Source organism: Parasteatoda tepidariorum, chromosome 7 (assembly GCF_982258835.1).
Source record: "Parasteatoda tepidariorum strain Cologne lab strain chromosome 7, Ptep-v5.0, whole genome shotgun sequence".
Taxonomy (NCBI): Eukaryota; Metazoa; Arthropoda; class Arachnida; order Araneae; family Theridiidae; genus Parasteatoda; species Parasteatoda tepidariorum.
In genome coordinates this window covers 111174661-111189091 of record NC_141761.1, presented here as the reverse complement: position 1 = coordinate 111189091, position 14431 = coordinate 111174661, and the positions used below count along the sequence as shown (strand labels likewise).

The 14431-nt window shown below is 30.2% G+C and overlaps 1 protein-coding gene across 1 annotated transcript in view; it reads right to left on the bottom strand.

The window, feature by feature from the left end:
- Window positions 1-7539, bottom strand: part of LOC122271476 (agrin) — a 405090-nt gene extending 397551 nt beyond the window's left edge. The window contains exon 1 of the mRNA XM_087168482.1: window positions 6843-7539. Coding sequence (XP_087024608.1) covers window positions 6843-7272 — 430 coding nt within the window. The 5' untranslated portion in view covers window positions 7273-7539. The remainder of the gene's footprint in view (window positions 1-6842) is intronic.
- Between the last annotated feature and the right edge of the window lie 6892 nt (window positions 7540-14431).

The window sequence follows — 14431 nt, the reverse complement described above, 5'->3', positions numbered from 1 at the left end:
TGTTACCACGATGTTCCGCGCAAACAGGAATGGCGCCAAACATAAGTCGCCAATTTCGCCAAAGGGCACCCTCAAGTATATTTTCACCTCTAACTCAAATCATTGTTGATCTTATGGAATGCCGGACGCTCCCTATATGGTGCGTCATCTCCCCCCCCCCAGTAATTTAAATTTTAAACTGAAAACAAATAAAACCTAATGAAAAGAAACTTCAAGATATGGCAAACAAATTAAAACATGTAATATTAATAAGTTGATGCTGAGTAATATTTCAAAAGCAAAACCCATTGCAAGTAATTGCCAAATTAACTACAGTACTGTCAACTGACAAAATATTTCAGTTTCAATCAGACAAAAAGCAAATTATGTAATAAAAACATATGTAACTGAAGTTCGACAAATTAAATTAAGCAATTTAATTTTTTTGTCATATTGAATACTAATAAAAAAACAAATATAAATTGAAATACAGTTAGCTCTCACTTAATGCTCCACCTCTTTTATGCACCTTTTTCATTTATACAACGATTTTTATGGATCCCAGTACATTAGGTAGGAAAATAATGATAATCATCCTTCGTTTATGCGTCGCTCTAAAAATAAATTTTTCAATTATGCGCCAAAATTTTAAGCTAACATTTAAAAAAAATTTTCTCTAATTTTTTTTTCTTTAAAAAAAAAAGGTTTTAGATTAAAAGTTGAAACAAATAAGCAATCCTTGTTACAGATAAATATGCTGTTAGATCCTATTGAATAGTTCACTTTTCTTTTTCCTGTGACCTTCTAATTTTTACAGTTTCTATAAAGACATGCTTTCCACAACTTTGAATAGGGTGTCTTATCTGTTACACCAACAACAGTGTAAGCCCATTTATTTTTGAGAAAATAACCCTTCCTCTTGCCCCAGAGGTTAATTTTAATCCCGTGTGCTGTTTCCTAGAAGAAAAAAAAGACACCTGACCAAAATCGCGGTTTAATATTTTACGGTAAAAATGAACTTTAGATTTTACGAATATAGATTTTACGAATAATGCACCCAAATTGCCGGTATTTTAGTCAGAAAATTTTACAGTTTAACTTTTCTTCATATTGACGATTTGCATCAGAATTAGCATAAGACAACTCTAGCTAAAGAAGGTAGGTATTTTATTTACGTCACACTAGAGCACCATAATGGGCTATTGGCGACGGTCTGGGAAACATCCCCGAGGATGATCCGAAGACACGCTATCATCATTTTGATCCTCTGCAGAGGGGATGACTCTTTCGCTTTGGTAGCCCGATGTCCTGCTCTCAAAGTCGAGGATTTTACAGTAGAACAGTTTAAATAGGACAGATACCACACACCATCGGTTTCTACGCAGTCTGATCAAAGTGGTCACCCACCCGCTTACTGACCACAGCTAGTGATGCTTGACTTTGATATTCTACTGGGAACCGTGTCTTTACGATCAGTCCACTGCAGGAAGCATAAATTTCTAAAACAGAATAAAATTTGGTACTTTATTTACGTCGCACTAGAGCAGCACAATGGGCTATTGGCATTTCTCCCCTCTGCAGAGGGGATGGCTCCTCCGCTTTGGTAGCCCGACGACCTGCTCGCAAAGTCGAGCACGTTTCGGTAGAGCAGTTTAACGATTACCGATACCGCGCACCCTCGGTCCCTACGCAGCAAAAGGGATAAAGTTGATCAAACAGTCATTATTAACTGTGGTAAACTACTGCGTTTACGAATTCAGTATTTAATATAGTTAATTATTATTAATTCAGTAAATAGATTTATTATTTACTGAATTATTACTTTATTAATTATTATTAATTCGGTAAAAAGAAAGTAATTTTGAATTATACGTATTAGTTTCCTTAGCTTATACTCAAATAAAATACATTATCAAAATATCCAAGAAAAGTTTTTCATAATAAACTTAAAAAATTCAAGTAATTTTACACTAAAAACCATCAAATGACTTACACCACTTTGAACGTTATCGTATTAAATCCCGTATTCATTGTTAAAGTCTTGATATTTATTTTTTGGTCGGTACTTACAGTTTGTGTTCTCTGTTTCCAAGTAACCATAGAATTCTCTCCACTAGTTCAATTTTTATTTTATTATTTTAATGTTTCCTCTTTTTCGTATAAGAAAATAAAACTCAAATAGAAACCTAAAGATAGTTTTCGCCTTTATTTGACAAGGGAGCGATTTCCAAATATGGTTTTTTTTCAGTTCAAAAGAAGGAAACTGTAGTCTATTTTTTTTGCTTCTATGTTTTTCTAATTTGTAAAAAAAAATGTAATTTACACTTGAAAAAGACGTGGAAGAAAAAGGAAATTTATTTTGTGTACATAACTTTTTTTCCAAACTTGTGTTTAAAGAATCTTTTTTCAAGCTATATAAAATATTTATCTATGCCATTTTATTTTTCTAACAGATATTTCTAGAAAGCAGGAAAAACGTGAGTAAGAAAAGGTTATTACACTTTTTACAAACATTTTAAAGAAATTGTACTAAAAATGGTAAAAAAAAAAAAGTTAAAGAAATCCAATCAATATTTATTTGCTTTTTTCAATTAAACAAATTTTTCAGTTATAAGATAATTTAGTTTCAATTCTAGTGCATTCAAAAATTATGTTACTTAAATTTTTCAAGTAGTTACATTCATTATTGATTCGCAATGTGTTTTCTACAAATTGATTAACATTTCATATCACATGGTGTAAAAAGACTTATTTATATTTTAGAAATATTCAACTTCTGTAATATATTGTGAAGAATTCTCATGTTTCTAAAACCTATTAGGTATATTTTACAAAATGTTTTGCCTTTATTTATTTTTCAAAAGGATTATTTTTAGAAACATTTAAATTCTATTGCCTTTTTTCACTTAATATTTGCTAAAAATAATTAAATGAAATGAAAAAATAACAATAAAAATTGAGTGTATCACAGTAAATTGGTCCTTGCAAGATCATTCCTACATGCTATACAGGGTGACATGAAAAAACGGAAGTTTTTGAAATGCGCACGGACAGCCATGAGCAGGTGGCAGCACTGCAGGATAGTGACCTTGAGCAAGTAAATACTTTGCCATTTGAGTAACCATGGGTGGACCGGGCAAACGCGTTCGTTAGCCATACAAATGCTTTATAAAACCAAGGATAGTTTGGAAGCTGCGCAGAGGGAGTTCCGACGTTTTTGCAGGTTTTTAAAATGCCATGTCTCATCAGAACAATACATGGCAATACTTTTACTTTCGTTACTTGTAACGAAAGTAAAAATAAAAAGGACGCATTCTTATTTATACTTCGTTACATTTTAATTTTAGTGCTTTTACTTGTTCTTTTTTTTTCTGAGTATTATATTCTTTAACAGCTAACTTCTTTTTCTAAACATCTTTAAGGATTGCAATTTTCAGAAAGGGAGAGAGCGGCTGGTGGGAGGGAACGTGAAACCCTCATTTAAATGGATTTTACCTGCATATGAATAAAAAAATCTTTAATTATCTCTTTAAGCAAAAATTATAATGTTATCGAATTTGTTCAATGAATTAACTTGTTACTAAAAATTCTGAAAGTAAAAACAAAATTTCTAAAGATTGAATATTTTTAAAATGAACATAATTTAAAATATTTTTTATAGGAATTTTAAATTATTATAATTAGGAACATTGAATTTTGATTTATCGTTTGGTTTCTTTCTACGGTCACTATTTCAAGAGAAAATTTGTAACATTTTCCTGCATTTTATAGTTTAATACCTTTACATTAAAATTCAATGCATAATAAAAAAAAATTTCTTACATTTTTTAAGAGAATTTACGATTACTTTGAATTTTCGTTTTACTCGAAATGTACTCTAAAATCGTTACCTTTTTACTTTGTTCTTATACTCGTTACTTTTCAAAATATTTTTTTTTTACTCGTTACTCTTGCTTAAAGTACTTGTACTCTCGTTACTTTTAAAAAGTAACGTTCGTATGGATAATCAGAACTCGCGATAAAAAAGCTGGATAAATAACTTTGAAAAAACTGGATCAGACCTAAAGAAGGAACCAACAAGACTACCAAGAAGTGTTCACTGAGATAGTGCAGTGGTCAATGAGGAATCTCAACAGTTGATTTCAAGAATGCATTCATACAAGAGAACGCCATCTAACCGATGTAATTTAGTAAAAAATAAATTCCATTTATGTTTCTTAAATTGACAAATGTTAAGGTTACAATTATTATGAATAAAACGTTTTACTCCTATCACTCAGGATTTTATGGGATTGTTTAAAAGTACCTGCGTTTTTTTGTGTCCTGTACTTTTGTTTACAATACAAGCGGTGAAATTACGCGGAAAAAGAACATTTTGCTAGCGCTTTAACAATTTAAAATTTTAGTTCTTTTAAATACTTTTCCCGTTGTAAACTTGAAGAAAAACTGCTTTAATTTTAGACAAAAATATTGATTTTTTTTTTTTTACATATAAACCTTTGCTTTTAGAAGGTTGCAATTTTTTTTTTCCTTTTCAAAATGTCTCAAGCGATATTTTGTGTAACACATAAAATTGTATTTTGTAGGGTTTTATAATTAATAAACAGTTAGAAATAAATTCAGTCATGGATCATTTCCGATGGCTTTTTTCTGCTACCTACAAGAGTTTTTTTTTTCTTTTTTTAAAAAAAAAAATATTTAACCGTAACGTATTTCGAGTATTAAATTTTTAACAATTCATTATTTCTTTACCTCTTTCTGATCTTTTCATGTGAAAAACGTAAATATGATTTTTAAATTAATACCAGCTTTATTTAGATTAAGATACACGTTATATAATAATATAAGATCATTCTATTAAAATTCAGGAGTTTTAGCTATTTGAATAGCAGCGCGAACTTTAAATTTCCAAAATCAACATTAACTATTTCGAAGATTTTGTTATATTGAAACCTATTCCTTAATTTCTAAAAGAAATTATTTTATTTATTATTTAATCATTTTTAAAAATAATGAATTTTATGAAAACGGATCTTTCAATTTGTCTGCAAGAAACAAAAGAAGTGTTTATAATGCCACTAAGTCACAAAATTACAAACGAGATTATTAAATACACAAATAGTTGACGCATAACTAAGTATAAAACTTACTAAAAGTTTCGATTGTCAATATTACCCATTTATACGATCCTTATGAGAAAGATGTTTAATTAAACACTAAGTAAATTAAAAACCTTAAATAAACAGACATCTGATACTTAAAGCTCTGAATATAGTTATATTACAGTTCTGAATAATTATGTTTATATGTTTACGAACCTCCTGTTTGTAAACATAAGTCTAATAAAATAAAAAGGTTATTTATTTATGAATAAACTAATCGCATTAGTTTCAAATTTATCTTTGCCACTTCAGAATGTGTAAATATATATCATTAGATTATTTTATTCAGATTAATTGAAATTTAATTAGCAAACATTTTTTTAATAAAATAATTCTTTAATAGTTTCTGCACAAAACTCTTTTAAACCAAATGACAATGGAAATAGTGGAATAATGGAAAACATAAATAATAGAACTTCAAATATTAGAAAACATTGAACAATAAAAAAATAGTTTAGCAATATGTGAAGAAAATTTATGTTGCAATCGTTATACACATGCAGTAAATATATAGTTTAACAATGATAATTAATGTTACGAAGGGTCTTCTGTAAATGGGTCCCTTAAAACATTTTTTTAAAAAATCCCGTTAAAAATGAAGACCAAAATAGGCACATTAAGGGTCTTAAATTTAGTATTTAAATTAGAACTGTTTTCAATGTATGACCGGGCGTTATTCTTAACAGCTAAGAAGGGTTTAAAATCATCAAAACTAGCTTATATAAGGATTAAATTTAAAGGTAGTTGTCATAAGCGAATGCATTTCGCTTCAACTAGACACGTGAATTGTTTTTGTTGATTTTAACCCTTTCCTTGTTCGCTCCTTTTTCGAGAAGTGTTTGAAATGTTTAGCGGTACATTTTGTTCCATTTCAAACGTAATTCAGGGTGCGTAGCCAAATCTCTCAACAGAAATAAGCACCTTTTAAGTGCTTTTTAAGCACTCAAAAAAATGTTTTTTAAACACAATATACGTTAACAAAATGCAAAATAATTTTCCAAAACTTTACATGATCATGATAAAATAACTAGTTTCTGACAAAGATCTCATTTCTTGATTACATTAACCACCATAAAAAGATAAGGAGATTTTTCGGTTCAATTTCAGAGAGTGGAAAACGAAGCCTCAAGTTGAGAATATATTGCAAAATACATCAGTGTTGCTCATGAGAGTGCAAGAGTCTCACGGAACACAGCTCAGTAGTCACTCCCAAATATCTCATCAAACATGTAACGTGATTGCAGTATCATACGTTACGGACCAGCGGCACGCCGAAATGAAAACGTTGCATAGAACAATGTGAAAACCAAGCTTTTGCATAATACGCAGAGAAAAACGACATGGTAAAGAAAAAAATCTCATTTTCGAAAAGGGAAAAGGTAGCACTTATTTAAAACACTTTTAAGGGCTTTTAAAAAACAAAAATCGAAAATAAGCACTTTTTAAAAACGCTACGCACCATGCAATTACAGTCATTTTTTCACTTTAATACTAGTTCGTGACTCATAGTTTCAGTCATTATTTATCAAAAATGTTCACTTTATAATTAAAGTTTTTTTCATATTCTTTTCGGCATTAAAGTTTTTATCGTTAAATCAGTTTAATTTTAATTCAACGTTTTGCAATATTGTAGCAAACGATACACAGTTCCTCAAAAACGTAAACTTTGTAAATAGAATAAACAAATTAAAATCTCCTTACCTTTCACAGCAGCTTCAATCATATCCAAATTTTCAACAGTCATTCTCAAAAGGCTAAAATTCAATCGAAATACTCCATCTTCCAATGCGTTCACTAAAAATATCCTTGTGTCTTTTTCTTTTACGTTACTTTGGCATATTCTCTTATTCCCAAAACCTTTTATCACTACGGCATTATTCAGAATGGCTTTGTCACCTTTTATCACTCTCTTGACGAGAATTACGGCATTGTAATCCAGCAATATATACGGACTAATTCGGTAGATACGTTGAACAGTACCCGTGAACACGGAATCCACCCTATCCTCACGTTCAGATAGTGAAAATTTTTCTTCGCACTTTGCTAATCTATTGCAATTTGTTGCAATAAACAATGTGGCAATGATAACAGTCATCATGATTAGTTTCGTCGTAATGACTTTTAACCACATTTTCAAAATCTTGTACCAACTACAGTTAGTTTATTATAGTATCTGATGAAAATATTTTAATTTAGAATGCATAATTCCAACATCAAAGTCCTTGTCTGAGCAGTGTTATGTCATTAAAAAAAATAATAAAGGATTATGTTTATTCTCAAAACAAAATTCTGCCAGTTTTGAATCAAACCGTAAATTGGTTTAGAATTTAATTTTAATTTGAATGTTCAGAAATGAAATCAAATTTCAAATAAAAGTGAACTTCTCAGCCTTATGTTCAATAAAACATATAACTTATATAAAATATATAATCACACTTTACATTGGCCAGTATTAACTTGCTTCTGACTTCAAAGATTTAACATCTCTTTATCACAGTGTAGTTGGTAATTAAATTAAAATCAATATGTTTCAGAATTTAATCACACTTTGCAGCCATTGTTTTTAATTTCATAGATTTTCAGCTCTAAACCAATTGGTTAATAATAGTTGTTCTTTGTTTTATAAAATGTTTCTCTTAAACTGTAATCAAGCTTAGATTGGCGCTCATATGCCTCTAACTCCAATGTTACATCAGCTCAAAATCAAAATGCATTCATGAGTTATTTTTTATCTTAGTTTATTAAAATAATTGAAATTTCATAATATAATTAGAACTTATTTTGGCATTGCTTTCTGAATGTTCTATCATGAATTTTCTTTTTAGCTCTAAATGAAAATTCCTTGATTTTTGCTCACTAAAATCAAGGTTTTAATGAAAACTAACTTTTATTCGACGTAAAATTTTTGTGACTAAATCTAAAAATTTGTCAGCACTATACAATGGATAACAAACGTTTAATTAAATATATGTACCTTTCAAATATTCTTTCTACAAATGTACCTTTCAAATATTCTTTCTGTTAAAATTGGCAATTTTCAGTCATGATTTTCGAAGTTTAATCACTTTTAATCAAACTAAATTTAAATATTTTACTTCTTTTTTCACTACAATTCAAATAACTTACATTGACAAACATTTCTTAGACACAAATTTCAGTGCTTCTGGCTCTAATTGAAGCATTAAATTTTGGCTGTTCTTAGTTTAATAACCGTATAAAGCCATTAGTACATCGATATTGCTTAATAATTTAGATTAAGTCTCTGATCCTTAAGGTGAAAGATGCTTCTTGCTTATGCTAATTGCTTCTTGCTAATTTTTTTCTTTTTATATCTTATATATTTTTTCTTTTTTTCTATTCAAAATAATCATCTTCATGTATTCCAAAATTAATAATAATAATGCTATAAATTGCAAAAAAAAACGTTTTTTTCCTCGCTTTTTCTTAAAATCGTAGAATAAAACGACGTTTTAATTCTAAATCATAGGGAATTCCAATTCAAATTTTTTAATTCTTATCCCATATTTCACAAATAAAATTAGCTTTTCATTTAAAAAAATTTTTTAAGGTAAAACTATGTTTAAATTCTAATAAATACTGAATTCAACGATGGAACATTTTTACTACAAAATTCACAGTAAACCACTTCTTTCACTACTTCTTAATAAAACTACGTTTCAATTTCGATACTGAATACTATCTAAAAAATTTTACTTCGTAACTCACAGTAAAACCACATTTCTCTTACCGCCTTTTTACAATTTCTTACTCAATCCAAGTTCGAATTTTAATAGCGTTTAGTGTCTAAAAAATGTTCACTTCATAATTTACTGCAAAAACCGCTTTTCTCTCTGTCCACATTTTATTTTAACTCCAATAGCTATTGAATTCAAAGATTAAAAAGAAAAAAAAAAGTTCTTACCATGCAAATGTTTTCCCCAATTAGTTATCCACGTTTTAACACCACCTCAGCTCATTTATAAAGCCAATAAAAATAAGCAAGAGAATATTATTTTTTTCAGCATCACGTGATACTGGAATAAAATGATTGGGTGGTAAAGGAATACAGTCAAAGTAAATGATACTCTTTGCTTGCGTATACAATACGTTGTTGTGCTCAGAAAAGATGGAAATTCATAGAAAGCGTTTCCCACGTCCATGAAGGGTGCGGGCTGTATTATGCTGATATTTTATAGCCCGATAGGTCACGGGGCAAAGGAATGTAGGCGGGGGGGGGGGAGAGAAGTGAATGATAAGGTAGGAGTATATCTAAATGGTTTCGGTTTACAAGGCTGCTTACAATCTTAAGTAAGTGCACTTGAAGTATGGTAAACCTAAAAAGAAAATTACTTTGAAATTGTGTATGTGACTGAAATCAAGAGAACGTCGACTTTTACCGGTGAATGTCAACAATCACATAGTCGCTTTGGTGAATGTCCGAAATATTTGTTATATCCGATTTGATATTAATTCATTCGATGATATTATTATATTTATTCGATATTTTAATATCTGCTGAGGATAGATGAGGAGAAACATCAGCGTTCGGAGTACCGGACAAATGTATACCGGGCAGTGGCACTTTACTAGACCTAGTATATATTTCGGACATTTACCAAAGCGATTATGTGATTGTCAACATTCACCAATTTCGGTCATAGCTTTCTAATTGCTTTTTGTATTATAAATAATAAAATTATTTCATGCATGACACTTTTTGTTTTTGTTGCTCATAACTAGCTAAAAAGCACTAGTTTTATCAATAGGTCTACAGTTCACATCACCTAATTAAGAACACGATATTACTAATAACATGAGTAAAAACCAGGTTTTGCCAACCTTTTTGGAATGAATATAAAAACCATTGCATCCGCCACTTTTAATTTTTAAAAGATATTAAAAACTATAAAAAGATGAAAAATAGACTAGGTTTTTTATGTAAACTTCACTTTTTTCACTGCACTAAATTAAAAAGTAATGCAATCAGTACAAACTTATAAAATTTAGGTTTTAATGCAAGAACAAGAGATACGCAAGTATAAATTTAGGTTTTACTTTTCGTAAAGATTTTTAAAGGTCAACTTGTTAGTTCATGTAGAAATAAAGTTAATAACTTGAAACTATTATACATAATTAGGAAACAGTAAATTCGTAATTGATATGGCTTTTAAATTCGTAATGAGTAGTGTTTAGATTTGTGGTTCATAAGAACCATATAGTAATTTAAATTTTTCCTAAAAGTGTTCAATAAGTCATCACGTTCCAGTGTTAAACTTTTTGTTTTATAATTTATAAACGTCGTTGAATAGTTTTGAACCTAATCCAGAAGACAAGGGAACTCCCGGATCAAGTATTGGGAGAAATGTGCTGCCGTGGAGGACTCCTTGATAGAACTAACACGCGCTTGCGTTACATGGAGAGGAAACCCACGAAAACCTTTCCACGGTCAGCCCGATGACAAGAGGACTCTAACCCATGATCCGTCTACCAGTGAGGATATTTTTACGTTAGCACTGTGGTCTATTCAAGCCGGAATAGGAATTCGAATCGGTCAACCATCGCTGGGATTCGAACCCAGTTCACTTCATTGTAAGGCGAACACTCTATCCCCTGAGCCATCACGGCTCAAGAAAATGAAATTGATGTATTCGGTCAATAAATCACAATGCAAGTCGTTCCATAAATCACTATATAAGGAGCACAAATTTTATTAGTAGTTATATTGGCATTTTTCCTATGCATCTACTTTGTTGAAGTGCGTAAAAAAATAACATTAAAAAGGAAGGGAAGAAAACCTAATTAAAGCAATCAATCAAAAAGCAGTCGTGAAACTCAAGTTATTTTGAATAAAAAATTTCCATTAATAATAATAAGTATTATGAAAATATAATAAAAAATAATGCTATAAACAATAAAATATGAAACTAAAATTAATTTTCTGAAATTCACTTCGTGCGTTATTTAAATATCATTAAATTCTACATATTTCTCATTAATCTAAAATTTTGAAGAGCTAGTATACAAATTGATTTTAATACAAAATAAATAATTGGATTTTTTGGAGCAACCTCCTTATTAGGATAATTAGTTTATTTTAGTTAGCTTATTGTTATAAACAAGAGGGGAAAAAACTGAATCCAATTAAAATATTTTATTTGAAAAGGTTTTATTTAAAAACTATCTGTTTACATTTGTTATAGCATTCATGATCAATATAAAGAAATATACTTTGTAAATTAATTGAGTCTTTTTGCCAAAAGGGCACTGTTTTGAAGTTAAAGAAATCAATGGTTTAAAAGTTGTTTTTTCTAATCGGACGAAAATGAAACTAAAATATTTACTTTATCAGTCTTATTATATATACAAGTGTATCCTTAAGATAATAAATTAAATCTTAAAATATTTATATAATCTAATATATTTTGAAACTTGTATCTGAATAATTATTATAGAAGTTTTTTTTATCACATTCAAGCTTGTTATTCGAGTAATAATATCGATATTTGTTATTAAAATTTAGTTTTCATCAAATATTTCGGAAGCTTTTATTTATAAAATATTCCTCTTTACTGAGAGTTAACTAATATGTTTACAGGCATTTATATGCTACAATGAAAACTTAAAGACCGAATCTACCTATTTTTTTTAAATAATAAAAATAACTATATTGATTATTATTATTGTTTTTTTGAGAATGTCTTAATATTGTTATTTTATAAAGATTAATCAAAGACTAAATGCAAAATTCCTCGATATTAAAAATATTAGTACTATTATAATACAAAATTATTCAATAAAAAGCATGTAATTAACACAATTTTAGACAAATTTTTATAAAAAATTCTAGTAAAAGAATTTTAGTGACGCGAACATTAGATTTTTGCTAATTATTTGCAAAATATGTATTGTTATTGTTATTTTTTTACATTGTGTTGTTTTGGTGTTTCTTATATCAGTTTAGTGAAAACCTGCTAGCAGTAGAATTATGATTTTTTTTTCACACATATTTATTTAGGTATTTAGGGCCGAGGTATTTACGAGGTATTTAGGGTCCTTTCGAAATGTATAAGAACAGGAGAAAATCGCTTGATTCTGGCTAAGTTTGACTATCAATAGCTGGCTTCGAGAAAAAACATGCCACATGATACTGATTACTCTTAATCTTAACTACTACTAACATGAACATATAATAAACTACTAATAACATATTTTGCTTAATCTAATAATGCAAAGTCATTGGAAAAGGGGAATAATAATTGAAAGAGTCCTCCTTCTTCAAAGAGTCCTTCACAAAGGCACATTTATCCCAATACTTGATCTAGGAGTTCTCTTGTCTTCTGGGTTGGGATCAAAATTACAAAGCTATGGAGTTGAAGATTAATTTAGAAAGAAATAGGAATTCAGGTCGGCCGTTCAACGACGGTAATAAAAAAAATTTAACTGAATAACTAAAAATTATTAAATAAGAACCGAATTCCTTTTCTTTCAATTGATTAATACAAAGGTAAAAAGGATTTCTTCGCAAAAATGAAACCCTTCTCAGCTGATTCAGTTATTCAACGATGATTGAAAAGCAAAACACTTGGAGCAGAGCGATATCATTTCCAGCCGACTCGGATTCAATTTCCACATCCGCATACAGAAGAAAAAAAAATGGCTATATATTCCCTTATAGTTCAGCAACCCTTTTCCACCAACCCGGTGTCAAATAGCTTTTTTGGGAAGAAGGGTCCAAGGTGGAGCTATCCCCTTTTAATCATTTCGTCTTCCAAAGCACGTGCGACCTGTCAGCGGCCAGTTTACGGTTTTGTGGCCAATTCGTTGCGCCAATGGACGTGCATCAAAAGTTTAAAGAGCTGCTTCCGTTTGTTTATAGTTGAAAAAAGAGGCCAGGCACTCGGAATTCGAGAGCTGTTGTAAACGACATCGAGTGGATCTGGGGTTTGGCCTTAGAGTTTTACGTGTAATAAAAAACCTTCGCTTTGGAAGGCAGCAGCTGACGGCTTTTATGTCTTTCTTCGCGGCCGCAGATGAAAATAAAACATTCTCTTGTATCGCCTAGGAAATTAAACGACACAGTTGTTTTACTAAGCTTTAAAGCACTCCTCGGGTTCACCACCCCTTTTGATTCGAAGGGTTGTCCAACCGGAAAATACATCCGTAAAACCCTAGCAAAAGGAATTAAACTATTTTCCTGTTGTTTGAGATTCGGGTAGTAAAGATAATAAATTGGTTTTATAGACAATATTAAGATGTTATGGTAATTTCATTTGTTTTTTTAATGCAGGCAATAATTTTTTGAAAAAAAGGAAATTTTAATTTTACTAAGTTTGGTTCTTAGAGCTTCTCTCACGGAATTTTGACAACTGTTGAAAATTGGGGCCGGGATAGCCTGGTTGGTGGGGCACTGGGCCCATGTTCCAGAGTTCGTGGGTTCGATCCCGCCGGCCGAAGACCCCCAGTGTAGTAAATAGTGACTGATGCACGTTAAATCTGTCGAGTAGCAAAGTCCTCCATGTTCCCATAACAGATCAATACCTCTGGAGGTACTGATCCGGGAGTTTCCTTGTCTTTTAGATTGGGTTTAAAATTACAAGGCTACGTAGTTGAACATTAGTAGTCGTAAACCCAAAATTGGGTCAGCTGTTCAACGACGGATATAAATTTAAAAAAAAAAAAAAACTGTCTAAGATTCATATTTAGTAATGCTTCGCAGACAATGCACTCTCATGCACACAATTTAGATCGAAAGGCATATGGTAGATGAAATCTTACGGCCTCCGCAATGCACTCCCCAACCACCCAAATATTTGTTTTTCTGGGATGTCCCAGCGGAGAATTTGTTCGCAAAACCTTGCAACAGAAATTACTGTCAGAAACGACTTTCTTTTTTTTAAAGTTTGGGTTGTTAAGAGATTTAGAGTTTAATACACAATATTAAAAAGTTACGCAAATCAGTGCTCTTTTCAGTTATCTATTATATTAAAATGAAGAGATTGGTTGTGGAAGTATGTTTCTCTAGTAACTGTCGAATCCTGAAATTAGAACAATAGATAAAAGAGGTAATTTTAGTCCTCGATCTTAGAAATCATTCAAAAATCCATTTAATTATAAATTAAAAAATCTATTTAATTATATTTTTCAACAACTTTTGCACATCAAATTTTATTTTATTTTGCTATCAGCCAAAATAGAGAATATAACACATTCATGGTGATTCAAATATTTTATTTTATAACCTTCGTTGAACAGCTGACCCAATGTTCGGGTTTACGACTACTAATGTTCTA